Genomic DNA, 25611 nt, shown 5'->3' on the forward strand with positions numbered 1-25611 from the left:
TGTCTCCTCTCCACTACCCTTGGATATCTGGTAGGAATCTCATCACCTTAACAGACCTCTCCCCAAAACTGGCTCTTCCTCCCACCTTCTTCTAAACAATCAATGACAACTCTGCCCTTCCAGCTTTCAACCCAGAAACTTTGGGGTCATCCTTAACTCCTCTCAGTCCCTCACTTACCATAATCAAATGACCAGTCAATCCTGATCCAAAATCTGACCACCTATCACCTCCACGGCTACCACTCTGATCCAAGCCACCATCATCTCCCGCCTGAATTACTCCAATAACCTGCTAACTAGTCCCTGATTCTATCACTGCCCCTCTATTACCTGTTCTCTACAGCAGCCAGAGAGATTCTTTTTAAAAAGTCAGATCATGTCACTTTTCTGCTCAAAACTCTCCAGTGGCTTTCCAACCCACTCAAGGAAATGTCAAAACCTTTTCAATGAATTACAAAGATCTGTTCCCAATTCCCTTTTCCCAGATTTCCACATGGTTGGCTCCCTGATCTCTTTCAAGCCTCTATTCTAATGTCACCTTTTCAATGAGCCCTTCCCTGATGACCCTATTTTAAACAGAAAGCCACCCCCTTGCCCCAGCCCTTGCCATGACCCGACGGGTTTATCATCTCCATTGTCCAACATACAACAGGTCCATCTGTTTATGGTCTACCTCCCACATCTAGAACGTGAGCTTCATGACTGCACAGTTTTTTGTCTGTTTTGTTCACTACCATATCCCCGACTCCTACAGCACATGGCAGGCGCTCAGTAGGTAACTGCTGGATGACTGAGTATCTCTCACCCTTTCACCTAAACTTTCTGCTCTTGACGCTCTCTCCCTGCACACACTTTTTCCACATCTCCTAAGAGGCGGCTTCAAGAGATTCTGAAGTGAGTCCTAAAGATTAGGGATTGGTAGAATTAGACACAAGGCAAAGCAAAAATGGATCACATAGAAATGCATTCTCAATTCTCTTTCTGGCACGTCAATGAGGAGATATTCCTGCCATCTTCCACCCCAGTGTCTCTGCAACCGTGATTTAGACCATGTACCCAGAGTCCTTGATTCAGCACGGTGGGACCCCTGCCAGTCACCATGACATATATCATTCTACAGCAGAAGGAACAGACCCAGAGCTGTCAAGTATTTTGCTGAAGGCCAGCAAGCTTGTAATTGGCAACTCTAAGACTTAACCCTTTGTCTGCCTGATGCCGAAGCCAGGCAACAAATTCTTCTTCACAGACTCTGCACTTCCATTCACCATTTATTAAGGCGTGGCTTCCATCAACCCTAAGGTCTGGCAGTGGCTTTACTGTGGCAGATGTTTATGTGGTGGGGTTAATTCCCAGAAAACTGATCACATATTAGGGTGGCTGATTTTTGTGCTGTGTTTTGTTTTAAACTTTTGTATCATACACACAAATGTCATTTTACAAGTTTTTTCAATCAACAGTCAATTATGTATCTTAAGAGTCCCTAGCTGAAAAGAAAAAGAGAAGGAATGATAAGGCGTAAAGCAGAGCAGCAACTGGTCTCTGAAATCAACCCTCCCAAATCCCCCGGTTTTACCGTTTCCAAAACAAACATTTGTTCCACACTAACAATTCTGGATTTGGAAAACGCTTTTAGAAGATTTGATGTGGCCAGGATACATCACTTACAGGTTTCAGAAGGCATAGCTTTTCTTTAGAAACAGAGAGTGCTTTGCAAAGAAATATTTAAATAAATTGTGAGGGCCACAATGTGCATTCCAGTTCACATGAGTCTGTTGTTTTAGGTTCCAAGAGATGTAATTCTGCCCCTCTTAAAGTCATTAAAGTCCTGGGTTTTGTACGTATGCAAACTTTATGCAAAGGAAGAACATGAGAAGCTCTCCAACTTCATATCTTCTTACTGTATTACTTAGTCTTGACTGCCGCAGCAACATTTGCCCCAACTATTTTGCATTAATTTTCGAAAAATCCTCAAGTCTTATCAGGATTTGGGTTTTTCTCTTGTTGTGCTGACTTCAACATCTGGGACTGTCCACTGTTAAGAAACCAGCACAGACTAAGAGATTTCATCACTGCTAAAATTCAATTGATTTCTAAACATAGTTTTCTGAAACATAATACAATAAGAATTTGATACTTACCAGTTAGTGTTCTCCTCCACAGAGTCACACCCTCTGGACAAACATAGTGAGATCCATACTCTCTGGGTAAATAAGTGTGCATCCTCATGGACCTTGGAAGACACTGAAAAGTAAATTCCTCTATTGCTTAAGTGCATGCCTTAATGCCAGTTACCATTCCTCTTACGTACTATCGTATGGCTGGCATTCCAACTTGAATTCCTCAAAAATGAAATAAGACATTTTATAAATGAGTTAATGATACATTTCCGAATTTAAAAACCATTCCCACTCAAGGAAGGAAAATGTACTAGATGCTTCTGTGTTTAAATTCATTCTTAAGTTAGCATGAATGGTGCAAGAAAGCATTTTGTAAAACAATGTAATGTCCTTGCAGAGAGGGAAACCGCTGTCGCCAATAAACCCGCATTATAATGCATCAAGAAGATCTTTCTCTTTACAATACACAACATAGAGAAGCATAAATAAATCACTGGCTTACTCCGAAAGAGCAAAGATTTTGGGTTCATGCATTTGGAAACTAAACTTATTAAATAAAACTGGTAAACATATCTACCATAAATAGTGCTGGTTAAAGGTAAAGGAATCCTAAAATTACAAAGTATCTTTGTATATTTTTAGAGATAACATCACTAGTTATTTTGAAATTAAATAATAGGGATTTATATATTAAAATACTAAAAACCTAGGACATATAAAATATCTGGGGTTTTGAGGGTCATAAGTGTGGGAATTTTTAGTACCTAACACTAATAGTGAACAACTCTTTTCACTATAAAATTACACTATTTATAAAAGACTTTACAACTGAGTTAAATATGAATAATTGGAACATGCCAACTCTAAAGTACCTTTAACAGTTAACTACGGTATCTCGTTCTCTTCCCTATCACTGACTGCCATGTTCCACACTTAAGTAAAGGGTGGAGAGAACTAGTTGAGAGCACTGAAGGTCAAAATCGGAGAGGGAAAATAAAGTGAAGGCAGTAGACAAGGATAAAAAGGGTGTGTTTTACCCTTCTTTTAATCTGTGTTTCAGTGATTAGCAAGGTTCATGAGGAGGTACACATAAAATATCCCAAAGATCTCTTTCCAAAAAGGAAATACCAATACCAATAGTAACTATCATGTGACTACTGCAAACATGCAATGAAGTATCCAGCCATGCAAAGTCACAAGGACACCAGAAGAAATCAATATATTTCAATACCATGGTTTTGAAACTGAACTTTGAGCTGGACGACCCAGCCAAGTCATTTTCACACATAATAAATTAGAATCATGGGTAATTTAGGCTTGAAATGTAAATAAAGTCATTTAAAACATTGCAAAGAAAGGATGTGCTTATCAAAGAAATAACTACTTAATGGACACAAGAGTTACAAATAACCATTTCAAATGATCCACTGTAGTCATATTTAATTAAACATTTTTTGAAAAAAATTAGAAACTGTTTTCGGGGGCGGGAGAGGCAGCACTGGAAAGTATGGCAAATTTCTGTAAGCAAGTAATGCTTTCTTTTCTTTCTAGTCAGTCACAGTACTTTTCCCTTCTATCCTAATCTCTCTCTAATGTAGCCCAATGAAAATCTAATTCTGATAATATAATTTTAATTTCATTCTCAGCTATTTATTAAGTACCAACATCATACTAAGTATTCTGGGAAACTGGAGAAAAGTCAAAGACATGGTTCCCTACCTTTGAGGGACTGCTATTGATTATATACATTCAAATATTGAACAAATAACCATTTAGTTACATTCAAGGCACTGTGCTAGGAGCTGGAGACTTAGCAATGAGCAGGGCTAACAATGTACCTGTTCATCCTGTAATTAAAAGTGTGGTAAAATCTAAGGATAGGAAGTACAAGGTGCCATAGAGCATCTGCTGGGTGAACTAATCTCCTCTGAGGAAAGGGGATCACTGAGAAGTGACAACTGACCTTGTGAAGAGAAAGAGATAACTAGACAAAAGCTAGGATAAAGGAAGGCAGGAAAGCAAGAGGAGTAGGAAGGCAAGCATTCCCGGCACTGAGGAGTGAGGAGGAGGATGGTAGATTCCAGGAGCTGAGAGAAGGTCAGTGTGCCTGGAGCAAATAGTGAAGGGGATGGGGCAGAGGCTAGTGAAACAGACAGAGCCCAAATTACATAGGGCCTTAGATGCATTAAGCAACAGAATATTCAAATTGTAGTTTTAAATGCTTTGAAATAGCATGCTGATTATAAAGTTGAAAAGGATTAGAAAGGAGGGAGGATGGAAAGGGAGGGAGGTAGTGGGTGAGGATCACTTGAACCCTCATAATAGTTTGGACTAGGGTAGAGGTAGTATTGCTGGAGAGAGGTGGGTGGACTCAATATTTAAAACATAAAATAAACAGGATTGTATAAACAAGTAGTAAAAGACAGGTGGTATCAAGGATGACTCCCCACATCCTGGCTTGAAAGCCAGGTGGATAAGAAGGTTACCCATTAGGATAGGGGACTCTGGAGGGAGCCCAGATGTCGAGAGGAAATAGCAGGGGCTCAGTTTTGGACTCGTTAACTTTGAGGTGACTTTGAGGCATCTGAGGAGAGAGTACAAACAGGGAATTGTATATACAGTTCTGATACTCTGAAAAGATCTGCTATAAATAAGAATTAATATAGAATAGATAAAATTTATATAGATGATATTTAAAGCCAAGGGTGTGTGGATAAGACTGCCTACAGAGCAAATATAGACCAAAAGTGGAGATCTGCTACTGCAAAACAATTTCATCCCAATAAAAAAAAAAGGGTGTTGAAGAACTCAAAGTTTAAAAAAGAGATCCATCACAAGTGTTTTGGCAGAATATTTAATTTTAGGTTCTGGACTATTCCTAACACATCATTAGAAAACAATCAATTGATCTGTGTAGGGGTAGAGGTGATGACAGAGTATATGCAAGTATATAAAAAGAAATTATTTGGGATTAATATTGTTCTGAGATTAAATCAAGAAGGAAAAAAAAAAGGAAAGGGAACTTCCTTTTTCAGTAACAGAAGAGTAGGTAATTCTAATCAGCTCTTATGATGAGGATAATTTAAAAAGCTGGACAAAATGTAATAATCATCTGCACAAAGGCATATGGAAACTAACAAGGTAGTGAAAAAATTTCGCGTCCAAGATCTAAGAGACAATGGAAATCCAGAAAGGTAAGCATGTAATTTGGGGCCTGGTTTTCCCCTGGAAGCATCTGCTGATTCTAGAAAAGGCTCCTGAGAGGCTGAAAACTTAAGCAGCCTTTCTGACAGCCTTACAGAGGCACTGGTAAGCCCCCCCGGATAAGACAAGGGTAATCCTAAAGTAGCCCAGAGATTGGTTCAAGATGGCGGAGTAGAAGGACGTGCGCTCACTCCCTCCTGTGAGAGCACCGGAATGACAACTAACTGCTGAACAATCATCGACAGGAAGACACTGGAACTCACAAAAAAAGATACCCCACATCCAAAGACAAAGGAGAAGCCGCAATGAGATGGTAGGAGGGGTGCAATCACAATAAAACCAAATCCCATAACTGCTGGGTGGGCGACTCACATACTGGAGAACAATTATAACACAGAAGTCCACCCACTGGAATGAAGGTTCTGAGCCCCACGTCAGGCTTCCCAACCTGGGGGTTCGGCAACGGGAGGAAGAATTCCTACAGAAGCAGACTTTGAAGGCTAGGGGGATTTGATTGCAGGACTTCGATAGGACTGGGGGAAACAGAGACTCCACTCTTGGAGGGCACACACAAAGTAGTGTGTGCATCGGGACCCAGGGGAAGAAGCATTGACCCCACAGGAGACTGAACCAGACCTACCTGCTAGTGTAGGAGGGTCTCCTGCAGAGGCAGGGGGTGGCTCTGGCTCACTGTGAGGACAAGGACACTGGCAGCAGAAGTTCTGGGAAGTACTGCTTGGCGTGAGCCCTCCCACAGTCCGCCATTAGCCCCACCAAAGAGCCCAGGTAGGCTCCAGGGTTGGGTTGCCTCAGGCCAAACAACCAACAGGGAGGGAGCCCAGCCCCACCCATCAGCAGACAAGCATATTAAAGGCTTACTGAGCTCTGCCCACCAGAGCAACACCCAGCTCTACCCACCACCAGTCCCTCCCATCAGGAAACTTGCACAAGCCTCTCAGATAGCCTCATCCACCAGAGGGCAGACAGCAGAAGCAAGAACTACAATCCTGCACCCTGTGAAACAAAAACCATATTCACAGAAAGATAGACAAGATGAAAAGGCAGACGGCTATGTACCAGAGGAAGGAACAAGACAAAAGCCCAGAAAAACAACTAAATGAAGTGGAGATAGGCAACCTTCCAGAAAAAGAATTCAGAATAAGGATAGTGAAGATGATCCACGACCTTCAAAAAAGAATGGAGGCAAAGATCGAGAAGATGCAAGAAATGTTTAACAAAGACCTAGAAGAATTAAAGAACAAACACCTCAAAGAATTAAAGAACAAACAAACAGAGATGAACAATACAACAACTGAAATGAAAAATACGCTAGAAGGAATCAATAGCAGAATAACTGAGGCAGAAGAATGGATAAGTGACTCGGAAGACAGAATGGTGGCATTCACTGCCGCAGAATAGAATAAAAAAAAAAGAATGAAAAGAAATGAAGACAACCTAAGAGACCTCTGGGACAACATTAAACGCAACAACATTCTCATTATAGGGGTCCCAGAAGGAGAAGAGAGAGAGAAAGGACCTGAGAAAATATTTGAAGAGATTATAGTCGAAAACTTCCCTAACATGGGAAAGGAAACAGCCACCCAAGTGCAGGAAGCGCAGAGAGTCCCAGGCACGATAAACCCAAGGAGAAACACGCCGAGACACCTAGTAATCAAACTGACAAAAATTAAAGACAAAGAAAAGTTACTGAAAGCAACAAGGGAAAAATGACAAATAACATACAAGGGAACTCCCATAACATTAACAGCTGATTTCTCAGCAGAAACTCTACAAGCCAGAAGGGAGTGGCACCATATATTTAAAGTGATTAAAGGAAAGACCTACAACCAAGATTACTCTACCCAGCAAGGATCTCATTCAGATTCAGTGGAGAAATCAAAAGCTTTACAGACAAGCAAAAGCTAAGGGAATTCAGCACCATCAAACAGCTCTATAACAAATGCTAAAGGAACTTCTCTAAGTGGGAAACACAAGGGAAGAAAAGGACCTACAAAAGCAAACCCATAACAATTAAGAAAACGGTAAGGAACATACATATCAATAATTACCTTAAATGTGAATGGATTAAATGCTCCAACCAAAAGACACAGGCTTGCTGAATGGATACAAAAACAAGACCCATATATATGCTGTCTACAAGAGACCCACTTCAGACCTAGGGACACATACAGACTGAAAGTGAGGGGATGGAAAAAGATATTCCATGCAAATGTAAAGCAAAAGAAAGCTGGAGTGGCAATACTGATATCAGATAAAATAGACTTTAAAATAAAGAATGTCACAAGAGACAAGGAAGCACACTACATAATGATCAAGGGATCAATTCAAGAAGAAGATATAACAATTATAAATATATATGCACCCAACACAGGAGCACCTCAATACATAAGGCAACTGCTAACAGCTATAAAAGAGGAAATCAACAGTAACACAATAATACTGGGGGACTTTAACACCTCACTTACACCCATGGACAGATCATCCAGACAGAAAATTAATAAGGAAACACAAGATTTAAATGACACAATAGACCAGATAGATTTAATTGATACTTATAGGACATTCCATCCAAAAACAGCAGATTACACTTTCTTCTCAAGTGCACATGGAACATTCTCCAGGACAGATCACATCTTGGGTCACAAATCAAGCCTCAGTAAATTTAAGAAAACTGAAATCATATCAAGCATCTTTTCCGACCACAACGCTATGAGATTAGAAATCAATTACAGGAAAAAAAATGTAAAAAACACAAACACATGGAGGCTAAACAATACGTTACTAAATAACCAAGAGATCACTGAAGAAATCAAAGAGGAAATCAAAAAATACCTAGAGACAAATAACAATGAAAACATGACAATCCAAAACCTATGGGATGCAGCAAAAGCAGTTCTAAGAGGGAAGCTTATAGCAATACAAGCCTACCTCAAGAAACAACAAACATCTCAAATAAACAATCTAACCTTACACTTAAAGAAACTAGAGAAAGAAGAACAAACAAAACCCAAAGTTAGTAGAAGGAAAGAAATCATAAAGATCAGAGCAGAAATAAATGAAATAGAAACAAAGAAAAGAATAGCAAAGATCAATAAAACTAAAAGCTGGTTCTTTGAGAAGATAAACAAAATTGATAAACCATTAGCCAGACTCATCAAGAAAAAAAGGGAGAGGACTCAAATCGATAAAATTAGAAATGAAAAAGGAAAAGTTACAATGGACACCGCAGAAATACAAAGTATCCTAAGAGACTACTACAAGCAACTTTATGCCAATAAAATGGACAACCTGGAAGAAATGGACAAATTCTTAGAAAGGTATAAGCTTCCAAGACTGAACCAGGAAGAAATAGAAAATATGAACAGATCAATCACAAGTAATGAAATTGAAACTGTGATTAAAAATCTTCCAACAAAAAAAAGTCCAGGACCAGATGGCTTCACAGGTGAATTCTATCAAACATTTAGAGAAAAGTTAACACCCATCCTTCTCAAACTCTTCCAAAAAACTGCAGAGGAAGGAACACCCCTAAACTCATTCTATGAGGCCACCATCACCCTGATACCAAAACCAGACAAAGACACTACTAAAAAAGAAAATTACAGACCAATATCACTGATGAATATAGATGCAAAAATCCTCAACAAGATACTAGCAAACAGAATCCAACAACACATTAAAAGGATCATACACCACGATCAAGTGGGATCTATCCCAGGGATGCAAGGATTCTTCAATATACGCAAATCAATCAGTGTGATACACCACTTTAACAAATTGAAGAATAAAAACTATATGATCATCTCAATAGATGAAGAAAAAGCTTTTGACAAAATTCAACACCCATTTACGATAAAAACTCTCCAGAAAGTGGGCATAGAGGGAACCTACCTCAACATAATAAAGGCCATATACGACAAACCCACAGCAAACATCATTGTCAATGGTGAAAAACTGAAAGCATTTCCTCTAAGATCAGGAACAAGACAAGGATGTCCACTCTCACCACTACTATTTAACACAGTTTTGGAAGTCATAGCCATGGCAATCAGAGAAGAAAAAGAAATAAAAGGAATACAAATTGGAAAAGAAGTAAAACTGTCACTGTTTGCAGATGACATGATACTCTACATAGAGAATCCTAAACATGCCACCAGAAAACTACTAGAGCTAATCAATGAAGCTGGTAAAGTAGCAGGATACAAAACTAATGCACAGAAATCTCTTACATTCCTTTATACTAATGATGAAAAATTTGAAAGAGAAATTAAGGAAACACTTCCATTTACCATTGCAACAAAAAGAATAAAATACCTAGGAATAAACCTACCTAGGGAGACAAAAGAACTGTACTCAGAAAACTATAAGACACTGATGAAAGAAATTAAAGATGATACAAACAGATGGAGAGATATACCATGTTCTTGGATTGGAAGAATCAATATTGTGAAAATGACTATACTATCCAAAGCAATTTACAGATTCAATGCAATCCTTATCAAATTACCAATGGCATTTTTTACAGAACTAGAATAATAAATCTTAAAATTTGTATGGGGACACAAAAGACCCCGAAAAAACTAAAGCAGTCTTGAGGGAAAAAAATGGAGCTGGAGGAATCAGACTCCCTGACTTCAGACTATACTACAAAGCTACAGTAATCAAGACAATATGGTACTGGCACAAAAACAGAAATACAGATCAATGGAACAGGATAGAAAGCCCAGAGATAAACCCAGGCACCTATGGTCAACTAATCTATGACAAAGGAGGCAAGGATATACAACGGAGAAAGACAGTCTCTTCAATAAGTGGTGTTGGGAAAACTGGACAGCTACATGTAAAAGAATGAAATTAGAACACGCCCTAACACCATACACAAAAATAAACTCAAAATGGATTAGAGACCTAAATGTAAGACTGGACACTATAAAACTCTTAGAGGAAACATAGGAAGAACACTCTTTGACATAAATCACAGCAAGAACTTTTTTGATCCACCTGCTAGAGTAATGGAAATAAAAACAAAAATAAACAAATGGGACCTAATGAAACTTAAAAGCTTTTGCAAAGCAAAGGAAACTACAAACAAGACGAAAAGACAACCCTCAGAATGGGAGAAAACATTTGCAAATGAATCAATGGACAAAGGATTAATCTCCAAAATATATAAACAGCTCATGCAGCTCAATATTAAAAAAACAACCCAATCCAAAAATGGGCAGAAGACCTAAATAGACATTTCTCCAAAGAAGACATACAGATGGCCAAGAAGCACATGAAAAGCTGCTCAACATCACTAATTATTAGACAAATGCAAATCAAAACTACAATGAGGTATCACCTCACACCAGTTAGAATGGGCATCATCAGAAAATCTACAAACAATAAATGCTGGAGAGGGTGTGGAGAAAAGGGAACCCTCTTGCACTGTTGGTGGGAATGTAAACTGATACAGCCACTATGGAGAACAGTATGGAGGTTCCTTAAAAAACTAAAAATCGAATTACCATATGACCCAGCAATCCCAGTACTGGGCATATACCCAGAGAAAACCACAATTCAAAAAGACACATGCATCCCAATGATCACTGCAGCACTATTTACAATAGCCAGGTCATGGAAGCAACCTAAATGCCCATCAACAGATGAACGGATAAAGATGTGGTACATACATACAATGGAATATTACTCAGCCATAAAAAGGAATAAGATTGGGTCATTTGTAGAGACTTGGATGGATCTAGAGACTGTCATACAGAGTGATGCAAGTCAGAAAGAGAAAAACAAATATCGTATATTAATGCATATGTGTGAACCTAGAAAAATGGTACAGATGAACCAGTTTGCAGGGCAGAAACAGAGACAAAGATGTAGAGAACAAACATATGGACACCAAGGGGGGAAAGTGGCACGGATGGGGGGTGGTGATGTGATGAATTGGGAGATGGGGATTGACATATATATGCTAATATGTATAAAATGGATAACTAATAGGAACCTGCTGTATAAAAAAATAAAATTTAAAAATTAAAAAAAATAAATAACATAGCCCAGCCTTTGCAGAGAGAATAACCCAGTTTCAAGTCATCTGATGCATGAAACTGGATTAAGTGAGACTTTATTGCTAGTGCAGTTAAGTGGCTGTCAGAAGAAAACATATTCCTTTCTAGAGGAAGATAGTACCCTAGGTCTCAAACTACTTCTATGAAAAATTTGTCAAAGACAAGATCAAGCACACAATCAATAATATCCAGGCACACAAAGAGATAATATGAATGAGAACCAGCAGATGCAAAAGGAAATAGAAAAGTACCAAAAGGAGCCCCAGGTATTGGTGCTATCTGATACATACCTGGTTCAAAAGAATAAAAGATACAATTGAGAATTTTGACAGAAAAATCAAAGATACTTTTTTTTTTTTTTTTTTTTTTAATTTATGGCTGTGTTGGGTCTTCGTTTCTGTGCAAGGGCTTTCTCCAGTTGTGGCAAGCGGGGGCCACTCTTCATCGCGGTGCGCGGGCCTTTCACTATCGCGGCCTCTCTTGTTGCGGAGCACAGGCTCCAGACGCGCAGGCTCAGTAGTTGTGGCTCACGGGCCTAGCTGCTCTGCAGCATGTGGGATCCTCCCAGACCAGGGCTCGAACCCGTGTCCCCTGCATTAGCAGGCAGATTCTCAACCACTGTGCCACCAGGGAAGCCCCAAAGATACTTTTTAAAAAGGATATGGCAGAATTTTTCAAGAGCTAAATAGAAATTCCAGACCAGAAAAATACAATAATCAAAAGCAGCTTAGACACAGATGAATTAGTGAACTGAAACATGGGCCAAGATAACACTCAGAATGAATCACAAAGAGAAAAGGATGGAAAAGAAGATAAAAGACATAGAAGATACTATGAAAAGGTCAAATATATGTGAAATTGCAGTCCTCGAAGGAGAGAAAAGATTAAGCAGAGCATTATTTTAAAAGATAATGTCTGAGAATTTTCCAAAACTGACAAAGTAAGCCACAGATTCAAGAAGCCATACATATGCTAGAAAGAAACCTCCATATAGATAGGGCAAAATCTTGTTCATAAAACATCTATTTACAAACAGCCCAATCAAAAAATGAGCGGAAGATCTAGACAGACATTTCTCCAAAGAAGACATACAGATGGCCAAGAGGCACAAGAAGAGATGCTCAACATCACTAATTATTAGAGAAATGCAAATCAAAACTACAATGAGGGGCTTCCCTGGTGGCGCAGTGGTTGAGAGTCTGCCTGCTAGTGCAGGGGACGCGGGTTCGAGCCCTGGTCTGGGAAGATCCCACATGCCGCGGAGCGACTGAGCCCGTGAGCCACAACTACTGAGCTTGCGCGTCTGGAGCCTGTGCTCTGCAACAAGAGAGGCCACGATAGTGAGAGGCCCGTGCACCGTGATGAAGAGTGGCCCCCGCTTGCCACAACTAGAGAAAGCCCTAGCACAGAAACGAAGACCCAACATAGCAATCAATCAATCAATCAATTAATCAATAAAATAAATCTTTAAAAAAAAAAAAAAAAACTACAATGAGGTATCACCTCACACCAGTCAGAATGGCCATCATCAAAAAATCTATGAACAATAAATGCTGGAGAGGGTGTGGAGAAAAGGGAACCCTCCTACACTGTTGGTGGGAAGGTAAATCGGTACAGCCACTATGGAGAACAGTATGGAGATTCCTTTAAAAACTAAAAATAGAGCTACCACATGATCCAGTAATCCCACTCCTGGGCATATATCTGGAGAAAACCATAATTTGAAAGGATACATGCACCCCAATGTTCATTGCAGCACTATTTACAATAGCCAGGTCATGGAAGCAACCTAAATGCCCATCAACAGAGGAATGGATAAAGAAGATGGGGTACACATATACAATGGAATATTACTCAGCCATAAAAAGAATGAAATAATGCCATTTGCAGTGACATGCATGGACCTAGAGATTGTCACACTGAGTGAAGTAAGTCAGACACAGAAAGGCAAATATCATATGATATTGCTTATATGTGGAATCTAGAAAAATGGTACAAATGAACCCATTTACAAAACAGAAATTGAGTCACAGATTTTGTAGAAAATCTGTAGAAAATTTGTAGAAAACAAATTTATGGTTACTAACGGGGAAAGGGATAAATTGGGATTGAAATATACACAATACTATATATAAAATAGGTAATTAATAAGAACCTACAGTATAGCACATGGAACTCTATTCAATATTCTGTAATGACCTATATGGGAACAGAATCTAAAAAAGAGTGTATATATGTATATGTATAACTGACTCACTTTGCTGTATAGCAGAAGTTAACACAACATTGTAAATCAACTGTATTACAATAAAAAATTAATTTAAAAAACTGAATGTGAAATACATTTTCAGGCCAAAAAAGAAAAAGAGAATTTGTCACTAGCAGATTTGTACTAAAGGAAATACTAAGGGGTATTTTTCTTCAGGCAGAAGAAAAATGATTCCAAATGAAAACACTACAGGCAACAAAAAATGACAAATATGTGGGTAAATCTAAATAAATATTGATCATATAAAACAGTAATAACTGTGAGTCTTGAAATACATAAATAATTAAAATATCTGACAACAATAACACAAAAATAAGAGCTCTTATATTATCAGAAAGAAGGTAAAAATACCAATGAACATTAAACTTCGGTAATGTGTCTTTGTTATAATCCCAGAGGTCACTAACAAAGTAAAAGAGAGTTCCAAGCTAATGGGAGGGGGTGGAAAATAAAGTAATAAAACCACTTCATTAATTCATAAAAAGGAAATAATTGACAAAAAAAGAACACCAAACAGAAAAAACAAATAAATAGTAAGATAATATATGCAATTAAAAGTAAATGGATGGGGGGCTTCCCTGGTGGCGCAGTGGTTGAGAATCTGCCTGCCAATGCAGGGCACACGGGTTCGAGCCCTGGTCTGGGAAGATCCCACGTGCCATGGAGCAACTAGGCCCGTGAGCCACAATTACTGAGCCTGCGCGTCTGGAGCCTGTCCTCCGCAACAAGAGAGGCCGCGATAATGAGAGGCCCGCGCACCGTGATGAAGAGTGGCCCCCACTTGCCACAACTAGAGAAAGCCCTTGCACAGAAACGAGGACCCAACACAGCCATAAATAAATAAATAAATAAATAAAATTAAAAAAAAAAAAAGTAAATGGATGAAATGTTCTAATTAAAACAGAGTCAGATTGGATAAAAAATAAAACCCAAACATGTTGTTTACAAAATTAATCTAAAACATTAGGATAAACCACAGAGTGGAAGAAGATATTTCAATACATAACCAACAAAGGACTTGGATTCAGAATATATAAACATTAGTTTGTGGTATATTATATGGATATACCACAATTTGTTTATCCATTCACCTGTTGATGGCCATGTGGATTATTTTTCATTTCGACTATTACAAATAGAGTTGCAATGATATTACTGCAATAATTACAATTGTAATTATTATTACAATTATATACAAGTCTTTATATAAACACTTGCTTTAATTTCTCTTAATCCTTAGAAGTGAACTGGTTGAGTGATTCAATAGGTGTATGTTTAAATTTCTGAGAAACTGCCAAACTGTTTCCCTAAGTGATTGTACAATTTTATTGATACATTTCCACCAACAGTGTATGAGAGTTTGAGTTGCTCCACATTCTTGCCTATACTTATTATTATCAGGGTTTTGTTAGTACATATATTCTAACAGGTGTATAAATTTATTTGCATTTATCTAATGACTAATGATACTGAACATCTTTCGTTTATTGGCTATCCACAAATCTTTGGTGAAGTATCAGTTTAAATTTCTTGCCCTTTTTTAAATTGGGTTGTTTTATTACTGAGTCTTGAGAGTTCTTTGTGTATTCTGAACACATATGCTTTATCACGCATGTGATTTATATTTTCTCCCATTCCATGACTTATTTTTTCATTCTCTTAACTGCCTTCTGAAGAGCAAAAGCTTTACACTTTCATGAAATCAAATTTATCAAATTTTTCTTCTATGGATCATGCTTTTAGTATCAATATATAAAGAAATCTTTGTGTAACCCAAGGTCACAAAGATTTAGTCTTATGTTTTCTTCTAGAAGTTTTTACGATTTTAGTTTTTAACACTCAAGTTTATGATCTATTTGGGGTTAACTTCTGTATATGGTACAAAGTATGGACTTTCTTCTCAACTGACCCAGCCCTATTTGTTGAAAGGACTATCCTCTCTGCAATGAATTGCCTTTGTACCTGTGTTAAAATCAACTGGGAACATATCTATGGGCTTTTTAAAAATCTCTCCGTATGTCCCACTGATTTGTCTTTATACCAGTATTCATAGTCTTAATTGCTATGCTGTATATTATGTCTCAAAATCAGGTAATAGAAGTCTTCCAACTTTCTCTCTTTCAAAATTGTTTTGGCTATTCTAAGCCCTTTGAATTTTCATATGAATTTGAGAATTCACTTACTTTCTACAACAGAAAAAACCCCTAACCTGCTGGAATTATTATTTTGCATTAAATATATAGATTTATCTGAGAAGAACTGACATAATAATATTGAATCTTCTGATCCATGAACGTGGTGTATCTCCATTCACTTGGTGCTTTTATTATTTCTCTCAGCAATGTTCTATAGTTTTCAGTATACAGGTCTTAACACATTTATCAGATTTATCCCTAAGTATTACATACTTTAACTGTTTAAGAAAAACTTCAATTTCCAATTGCTTATTGCTAGTGTGTAGAAATACAATTTATTCGTACATTTATCTTGTATCCTGCAACCTTTCCATACTCAGTAGTTCTAAATATTTTTCTTTTGTAGATTGCTACATAGATGATAATGTCATCTGACAGAAAAACGCAGCCTCATTTCTTTCTCTGAAATGTGGATACCTTTCACTTCTTTCTGTTGCCTTTCTGCACTGGTTACAATACCTAGCACAGTGTTGAACAAATGCAGTAAGGAGTGTACACTCTTGGCTTGTTCCTGATACTAGGGGAAAACATTCAGTCTTTCACCTTTAAGTACGATGTTACCTGCAGGTTTTTCACAGAGGAAGTTCCTATCTATTCCTAGTGTGCTGAAGTTTGGGGTTTTTTCTCCAGGAATGATGTTGGGTTTTGTCAAATGTTTTTCCTAAATCTACTGAGATGATCAGATGGTGGCATTTTGTTTTTTGTTTTGTTTTAGTTTGTTGATATGATGACTTATATTGATTAGATTTTGAATTTTAAACCAACCCTAAGTTACTGTGATAAACCCTGATTGGTCATGATGTATTAGCCCTTTTATATTGCTGAATTTGATCTGCTGTTTTTCAAAAGATGTTTGCATCTAAGTTCATAAGGGATACGCATCTATAGTTTTTTTGTAATGTCTATGTCTTATTTGGGTATCAGGATAATGCTGGCCTCCTAGAATCGTTTGTGAAGTTCTTACTTTATCCTCTATTTTCTGGAAGAATCTGTGTAGAACTGTTATTATTTCATTTACATTTACCCTAATTTTTACCACTTCTGGAGCTCTGCATTTCTTCATGTAAATCCTTTCCATCTGGTATTATATTACGTCTGCCTTAAAGAACCTCCCTCACCATTTCTTGTAGTGTAAGTCTAGTACAATGAATTCTTTCGATTTGTTTGTCTAAAAACAAAATAGTTTCTTGCCTCCATCCTTGAAAGATATTTTCACTGGGTACAGATTTCTTGCTGACCTTTTTTGCTGTTGTTGTTGCTTCTGCTTGCAGTACTTTTAATACAACATTCCACTGCTCCCTAGCCTGCATATTTTCCGACCATAAGGCTGCTTAATTCTCACATTTGTTCCTCTATATTTAACGTTTCTTTTGTCTCTGGCTGTTCCCAAGGCTGTCTCTTATTTTTCATTTTCAGCAGTTTGATCACGATGTGCCTAGGAGGACGGTGTGTGTGTATTTACCTTGCTTGGGGTCCTCCGAGCTTCTTGGGTCTTTGGCTTGTTGTCATTAATTAATCTCGAAAAAGTCTTGGCCATTATTTCTTCAAATAGTTCTTCTCTCTTCTCTCATTCTGAGACTTTGATTGCACGTGTATTATACCACTTTATACTGTCTCAAAGCCACTGAATGCTCTCTTGTATTTTTTCATTCTTTTTTATCTTTGTGTTTCAGTTTAGATAACTTCTACCTTCAAGTTCACTGATTCTTTCCCCAGTTGGCCCTGTTGGAGAAACGCTTCATCTCTGATATCCTTTTTTTATTTCTAGGACTTTCATTTGATTATTTTATAGTGCCCAACCCGCTGCTGAAATTCCCTGTATGTCCATGCATGTCACTGTGAGGAAGTGGGCAGTGCTGTGTCCCCTGTTCCCCAGCAGCAATCATCACCACACCTACATCACCAGAGGAGGTCCTCTCCAGTCTCCTACCCCGGCCAAGGCAAGCAGGCCTGGGGAAAAGAGCTCACAAGTGAGTGCAAAGTTCCCTTGTGTCTGCAGCTCTGAGTTATTCCAAACTGACATGCGAGCCCACAGATCAATCTTTAAAAACTTGTCAAAAATTTAGCTGATTTTTTCTAACAATTCTTTGGGGGTGGCCACGTCTTCCTCTTACACTCTTGTCAAAAGTCAGTGTCTCTGTGTCCCATCTTTCCTCAGAGAGCTCTTCTGAATACAGTTCACTTGATTGCTTTGTGACCACTTCTGACGGGCTCAAGAAAAGTTACGATGATGTGAATTTTGTGAACAAGCCATTGTTGTTAGAATGGGAGTGATGTTTTCTTGCACACATCTATATCCTAAGTAGAAGTGGAACTGATTGTTTTGCTTCTGAGCCCTGAATATTCCTTACTCTCTTATAAGCTTAACCATACATTTAAAAGAATGCTTATTGTACTTTATCTAGAGTTTCTAGATGTTCTGATTTGGGAACATTTTCTAGGCTATCCGCTTCACCACACTGCCAAAAGGCTAGCTAATCCACACAGTTTTAAATCAAACATTTCAGACCTTTATTCCAGTGGACTTTGTGAATATCTTCTTTGTTTTAGAGTCTTGCAAGGATTGTAAATTAAAGTATCCATAAATTATCCTTTGTATCATCCAAATGCCTAAAGTCAGAAACAATATTCAAATATTTCTGTGATAATGGTGGCCCCGTTATCACAGAAATAAAAGATTTTCTAATTAAGAAATTCAGAAGTTCCAGCTCATTTTTATCGTAGGCAGGATAAAAATAACACATGATTGAATGACTAAGAAGCACATGTGAGAACACTGGTCTCCACTAGAATTTAGCTTACTGAAAGGGAATATTTTTAGATCTATTAAGAATATTAGCTTATGTAACTTTTTATAAATGCCCAGAAAAAACTATATTTGCAGCCAGTGTTTCCACTGAATTTACTATTATTGTCTAATAATTAATGATGTTACTCTATTTTGTCCTTAAACACAAATGGATATACATAAAAAGATATAACACAGACATTATTTTCAAAATGCATTGTGATCAATGTATTTTTATTTTTGAGCTGTAAACCATAGAAGAAAGAGTCATTTTATCCCATCTGCCCATGCTCTCTAATTCTTTTGGTTAATACTACTTCTTTTTTTCTTAGTGAACTGGAAGAATAAGTTACACAATTTTATGCTTCTTATCCCACAAAAACTCCTCATAAGGTCAATTCTGACCCTGATGATTTTTCTCCATCAATCTGACATTATAGGAATAACTTCACTTTCTTCTTCACCTTACTTCACATCAGAGTGGCCTTCAATGCGAAGCCTGTCAGTAGAGTCCTACTCTACTGCGGGCTTTTTATGACCTGTAGGGAATATGGAACATCATGTTCTGGAACATCATGTTCTGCTTATTATGTATAACTGTGTTGCCTTTACAAAATCCTTGTGCTTTTTTCAGAACTTAACTTTTAACTTATCTCAGAAAACATCACCTAGAGTGAGGAATACAGGTACTTTTATTTTTGAACTGCAAACCAAAGGAAAAAGCAATTTGTATCATCTGTTTGTGCTCTTTAATTCTTTTAGTTAAGACTATTTCTTTTTTTCTTGGTGCACTGTAAGAATAAATTATATAATTGTATGCTTCAACAAAATATCATAGTCAAACGCTGAATTTTTTAAGCCTAGATTTTCTTAACTGTCAAATGAGAATAAATACGTGGTGTGGAGTTGTTATAAGAGGTTTAAAAGGATGTGTCTAAAGCACTGAGCACAGGGCCTGGCCCACAGGAAGGGTTCCTCACATTATTATTATTGGTTATCCACATATCTGTGCCACTTGAAATAGGCCTTAAAAAGTAAGTAAAGTTAAGCTTTTAGTAACAAATGTATTTATTTACATAGTAAAGGCTATCTATAAAAATTTAAAAATAAACTTTTAAAAATCTACCTCTATTCAGTAGATACAAAATGCTCAAATAATCACATTGGGAAAAACTTATAATAAAAGTAGAACTAATGAATCTTTTCAGAATCAAAAGATTCGTAGACATCTACTGATCTCAAATGATTAAGTTTCATATTGATGAATTATGTCTCTTTTATCCTTTCCCTATTATATATCTTTCTCCCACTCCTCCCCCAAAAAAGGTCTCTCTAGAAACGTAAGTCAGCATTATATCACTCCACTGACATCCTGTTTTTACTTCTCATCCAAAAATGCCATTAGTGGATCAAGTGTCACTGGTCTTTCAGGTAGACACTTACTGTCTCAGAATATCAAGCTCAATCAATGCTCATTTTAAAATTATTTTTGAGTGCCTATTTTTGCCAAGCACTCTTCTAGATTCTGGGGATACAGTGATAAATCAGACCGACAAGCCTTCTGCCCTTATGGAAGAAAGAGAAAAGAAAGGTAGGTGATGAGGTCAGAAAGCTAGTCAGGGTCATTTTAGGGCATGGTAAGGAGTTTTACTCTATCTGAAATGGGAAGTTACTTGTATTACTTTCCTGTGGTTGGTATAATAAATTAGCACCAACTGAGTGGCTTAGAACAACAGAAATGTATTCTCTCACAGTTCTGGAGGCCATCAGTCCTAAATCAGTATCACTCAGCCAAAATCAAAGGGTTGGCAAGGACACACTCTCTCCAGAGGCACTAGGTAGAATCAGTTACTTGCCTCTTCCAACTTCTGGTAGTTGCTGGCATTCCTTGGCTGGTGGCCTCATCACTGCAATCTCTGCCTCTGTCTTCACACTGCCTTCTCCTCCACGTCTGGGTCAAATCCCCCTGGGCTCTCCTCTTATAGGGATACACCTGATGGCATTTAGGGCCCACCCAGATAATCCAGGATAATCTCCCCGTCTCAAGATCCTTAACCACATCTACAAAACCTCTTTTTCTAAATAAGGTAACATTTACAGGTTCCAGGGGTTAGGACCTGATATCTTTGGGAGGCCACTGTTCTGCCTACCACACCACTTTAGTAGTTTTCATTCAAGAAGAAAAGATATGACTGATCTCTCTGAAAGATCTTTAAGAGATCTCACTGAAGAAAAAAATTAACTATGTGAGATGATGGAGGTATTAATTAATTTGATTGGGGTAAGCATTTCACGATGTATACGTATATTAAATCATCACACTGTACACTTTAAATGTATACAATTTTATTCATCAAAGTAATGTGTAAATTGATCCTAAATAAATAAATAAATGAACAATCTCTCTGGCTGAATGGGCTCCAGGGAGCAAAGGGGAAGCAACAGGTCCAGTAAGGAGGCCTCTTGCAATAACCACACGAGAGATGACTCAGGCTGAGGAACTAAACTTATATATTACATATTTGTTGCAGTCACGATGAGCTAATGAAGAGGTTGTATAGCAGTTTAGAGAGAGGGCCCAGGAGTCAGACTCCCTATTCAAACCTAATTATACCACTTGCTAGCACCGTGACTTTGGGCAAGTTACTCACCTAAGTTGCTTCTTCCTCTATCAAGTGACCCTTAAAGAACTGCCATGAGCATTCAAAGAGATAAAAATGTGTAAAATGTTTGACAGAGTACAGTGCCTGACACATCGTAAGACCTCAATAAATGACCTACAGTTATTTTTATCTCTTCCTGACATTGCACATTTTCTAATAGACAATTTCACACCTTATTTGGTTCCCAAAATAAGTGAAAAAACAATAACAGGGTTCAATAACTCAACAGGTAGAGACTTTTTTTTTGCACTTCATTTATAAAGGAGTCACTGATATTACATGGTTAATTATATCATTACTATTTTACATTTTATAAAGGACCACAGTATTTTAGAAATTTATCCTGACAAAACAAATTCTTTCATTTCTAGACAACCAGAAGTTCAAGTCAAATCCAACATCCAATATTAATTCAACTTAATATATTGTGGAAAGAATTCAAACTTAATCAATAAAGACCACAGAAAAAACCTGTTTTCTTTTTCAAAAGATACCCTAGGATTAAATCATATAAAATAGATATAACTACTACAGTTGTTCCTTGAACAATGTGGTTTAGGGGCGTCAACCCTCCACACAGTGGGAAATCCACATATAACTTTACGGTTGGCCCTCCCTCCCTCCGTATCCCAGATTCCGTAACCACAGATTCAACCAACTTCTGATCGTGTAGTACAGTGGTACATATGTATTGAAAAAGTCCAAGCACAGATGGGCCCAAGCAGTTCAAACCCGTGCTGTTCAAGGGTCAACTGTATATTCAGAAGTGTCTCATATCTAGAATTAGATACAGAATTTAAATTGGAGGTCAAAATATTTCCTTTCTGGATTCTTATTTAAATTAACCTTGAGATGAGTGATCTAACTGCACTATCCTTCATCATCCACTTTGGATATAACTTAGAAAGTAAACTGAAGAAATACTGTGGGTTAGCTCAGTTCTAATCCTGCCTCTCTTTCTGCCACTTTATTTTTAACCTTAAATTCCTTCATCTCTAAAACAGTGAAAATAGCAACCTATTTTTTAAACCATTTTTCAGTTAATTCATTATTGTAAAGATTAAATGCAAATGCAAAGAAAACAACAGAAACAAAAACAAAATCAAAAACATTTTGTTTGGTGAATTTTTATAATACATAAGCCCAGAAATATCTCCATCACTTTATCTGATGTTCTTTAAGGTAAAGATAAGGTACAGCAGGAGTTCTAAAACCTGCTAATACTACTGTTATAAATGTGAAAAGAACCTGGGCAATGATTAACTTCTTACATAAAATAATTATTATTCATGTCTTTAAATTCTCTAAAAATAAATCATTCACTGAAGATTAGCATTAGAGCATATTCAAACTATTTTTCCCCATCGATTTAATAAATTATCAACCAAGACACTCAAAAACCAGCAGAACCATACGGAAGCTCAAGCCAGAAATAATCTGGAAGTCATCCCTCGCTTTCCACATCTGATCTATTATGTAGTTCATTCTCTCCCAATAAGTGCATCTTGGATATATCCACCAGTCTCTATTGTCCCAATTAGCCGCCCTTGTGCTGCAGCTTCCCAACTCCCGCTCCAATCCACCCTCCATACAATTAGCAAATGATCACTGTAGCCTGTCTGTGGGATGAGTCACCGCCCTGCTTAAAGTCTTCAGTGGCTCTCCACTGTCCTAAGAAAGAGCAACACTTGCATATGCTCCGTCACTGTCCTCTCTTCAATTCACAACCCACGCCCACCCACTGGACTCCAACCACGCTTACCTCTTGCAGTTCCACCAAACTCTTCCTGCTCTCTCTGCCTGGACCACTCATTCTTGACTCCTCAAATGGCTGTTTCCTCCTATCCCTTCAGTTTTCAGTTCCTCAAAGATGTGTACTTGACCTCCCAAAGCACAGTCAGTATCCTCCCACTCTCCCAGCTCCCCCAATGCCCCCCTCACTTTATCCTGTTCTTTACACTCACTCACTTGTTTAATGTCTGTTTCCCCCTCTGGAAACGTCCTTGCGGGTAAGTTCTCTGTTTTGTTCACCTCTGTTTTCTCAGTGCTTAGAACAGTGCCTGGCACACGGGAGGTACTCAGCAAATTTTTATGAATGAATGAGAAGGCCGTTATTACTAAATGCTCATTTTGAGACACAAGATTGCTTTTTTTATAAAATTAGCTAAGAAATTATGGCCATGGCAAGAGTGAATAAAGTGGCTATGTGCAATTTTTGTCATACTTCTATCACTTGGAAGTAACCACTCACAGAAGCAAGGCAGAATTAAAGAAGGTGTTGTGAGTACCAACAAGTCTTAATATCTGAATACTATGATTTTAAATGATTTGCTCATAGGTTTTAGAATTTGATGTGGGGTTGCTTAAATGTTTAGCTGCCTACATTTTATATTAAACCCTCTATAAAAGTCATTATTATTGCCCCATAAAGAAGTCTTTCCCATTTGCTTAATTCTTCAGCATTTTTACATAAATCAGAATCACACAATTAAATACTCTCCTATGCTTGTTCTTTAATTGTTTTCCATAGTCTTTATGTCTTCCTGATATAGAATCTAATCTGGGGCTGTTTTCTACCTTTTTTAGTACAGGGCAAAATAAGTCCTAAATAAATGGCTGCTACGAAGATTGTCTTAGTAAATATTCATTAGTATACATTTTCTTTACATCCCTTTCTTCAGTTAATCTTCTGTATTATGAATTAAACTTAATAACTTTAAAAGCTTAATAAAATCTTACCCTCTGTAACTCAGTTATATAGTTTCTGCAGAGACATTTGATTCTTTGTACAAATATGCTCTATATGTGAGTGTATAATATTCTTTATACATTCCCATGAAATTAAAATTTCTCAGGAGTTATTATTTAGTTAACTTTATTGTGAACGCATTAGAAAGGATTTTTTTCAAAATAATTTAGAGACTTCCTAAAGCTCACTACTGTCTATCCTTCATCTTTTACTCTTGCTTTATGAAACTTTTAACTTGCAGTATGCGGCCTGTGGCCTGGATTTAGCCTGCTCAACACAGAGTGTACACCATGCTCAATATTTTTAGCTTTAAATTTAATTTGCTTATGTACAATAACTCCTTAGTTAAGAGGACCTAACCACCTGTTCCCTTCTACTACTGTTTAACTGGTACTCCCAGGTGACATGCTAACAAGCTTAGGTCAGTTAATATCACTTCAGTTGAATGTGAAATTAAACCTAGACTGTGTAGACATAATTCCATTGAAATTATGGAATGATTTGGGAAAAACAGACATGAAAAAGCTTCATTCACTTTTGAATCACACGTGATACTAAAATAAACATCTTCTCAATTCACCACTGTAATCAGTAAAAAAAAAAAAAAAAAATCCATATTGCCTGCATAGAAATGTGAACATCTTATAAAAATAACATGGTATATCCCTGATCTACATCACTGGAAACATGCTATATATGCCTAAAAATAAAACCCAAGGACACACTAATAATTACAGTATTTTAAACACATATAAATTAATTTAAAAATTATAAAAAAGTTAAACCAAACAGAAAGCCAAAGCAAAGTCTACAAAACTCACTATTAGCAAACAGAATCCCCGTTAGTAGGTAACCTCCCTGACCCCATTAGTAGTGTAAGCTCCCTGAAGACACAAAGACATCATCTGTCCTGTTCATTCAAGTTCTCATAAAGAACAGCACTTTGCATATGGTACAAATAAATAATAAATAGCATGTATTAAATATTTAATATTATATATTAATAATGAATAAATATTAAACAGTCAGAGAAAAGAAAGTTCTAGTAGATCAAATATTTTGTTTACAGCAGGAAAACTAATTCTGAAGGAATTTAGGAAGTAATTAAATATAAAACTAAGCTATGATTTTATAAGACTAAGATTTTTTTTGAGCTACTGAAAACATTATAATGTCTCTACTGAGAAAATGATTAACGAAAGAAATCTTTATAGTTTAAGATCTAGATTTCTCCATTTGCATCAGCTAATTTCCTTAAATATTTTCAACATAATTCAAAATGTTTATCATAATACCTCCTCCACTCAAGGATTAGGTACAAAAGATCAGCCATCAAAAGCTCTGAAAATTCTCCTGACAATGACAACGTACTACTGGGAAAAAATGGTGAATTCAAATCTTATTTCACAGCAACTTACTCTGACTTTTGGCAAGATTCTCCGAAGTGTCTCAGTAGGGTTCTGTCGCATCAGAAATGGAAGATTCGCAATCACGCTTGCTCCTTGGATATCTTGACCAGCACTTACAAAGAAAACACAAA

At 37.2% G+C, this 25611-nt stretch overlaps 1 protein-coding gene across 3 annotated transcripts in view; it reads right to left on the reverse strand.

Moving 5' to 3' along the window:
- Nucleotides 1-25611, reverse strand: part of PPP4R4 (protein phosphatase 4 regulatory subunit 4) — a 114889-nt gene that overhangs the window by 54779 nt on the left and 34499 nt on the right. For all 3 annotated transcript variants that reach the window (XM_068552804.1, XM_068552736.1, XM_068552645.1), the window contains exon 3: nucleotides 25490-25592. In XM_068552804.1, coding sequence (XP_068408905.1) covers nucleotides 25490-25592 — 103 coding nt within the window. The remainder of the gene's footprint in view (nucleotides 1-25489; nucleotides 25593-25611) is intronic.

The sequence above is a fragment of the Eschrichtius robustus genome, chromosome 1 (genome assembly GCF_028021215.1).
Source record: "Eschrichtius robustus isolate mEscRob2 chromosome 1, mEscRob2.pri, whole genome shotgun sequence".
Classification (NCBI taxonomy): domain Eukaryota; kingdom Metazoa; phylum Chordata; class Mammalia; order Artiodactyla; family Eschrichtiidae; genus Eschrichtius; species Eschrichtius robustus.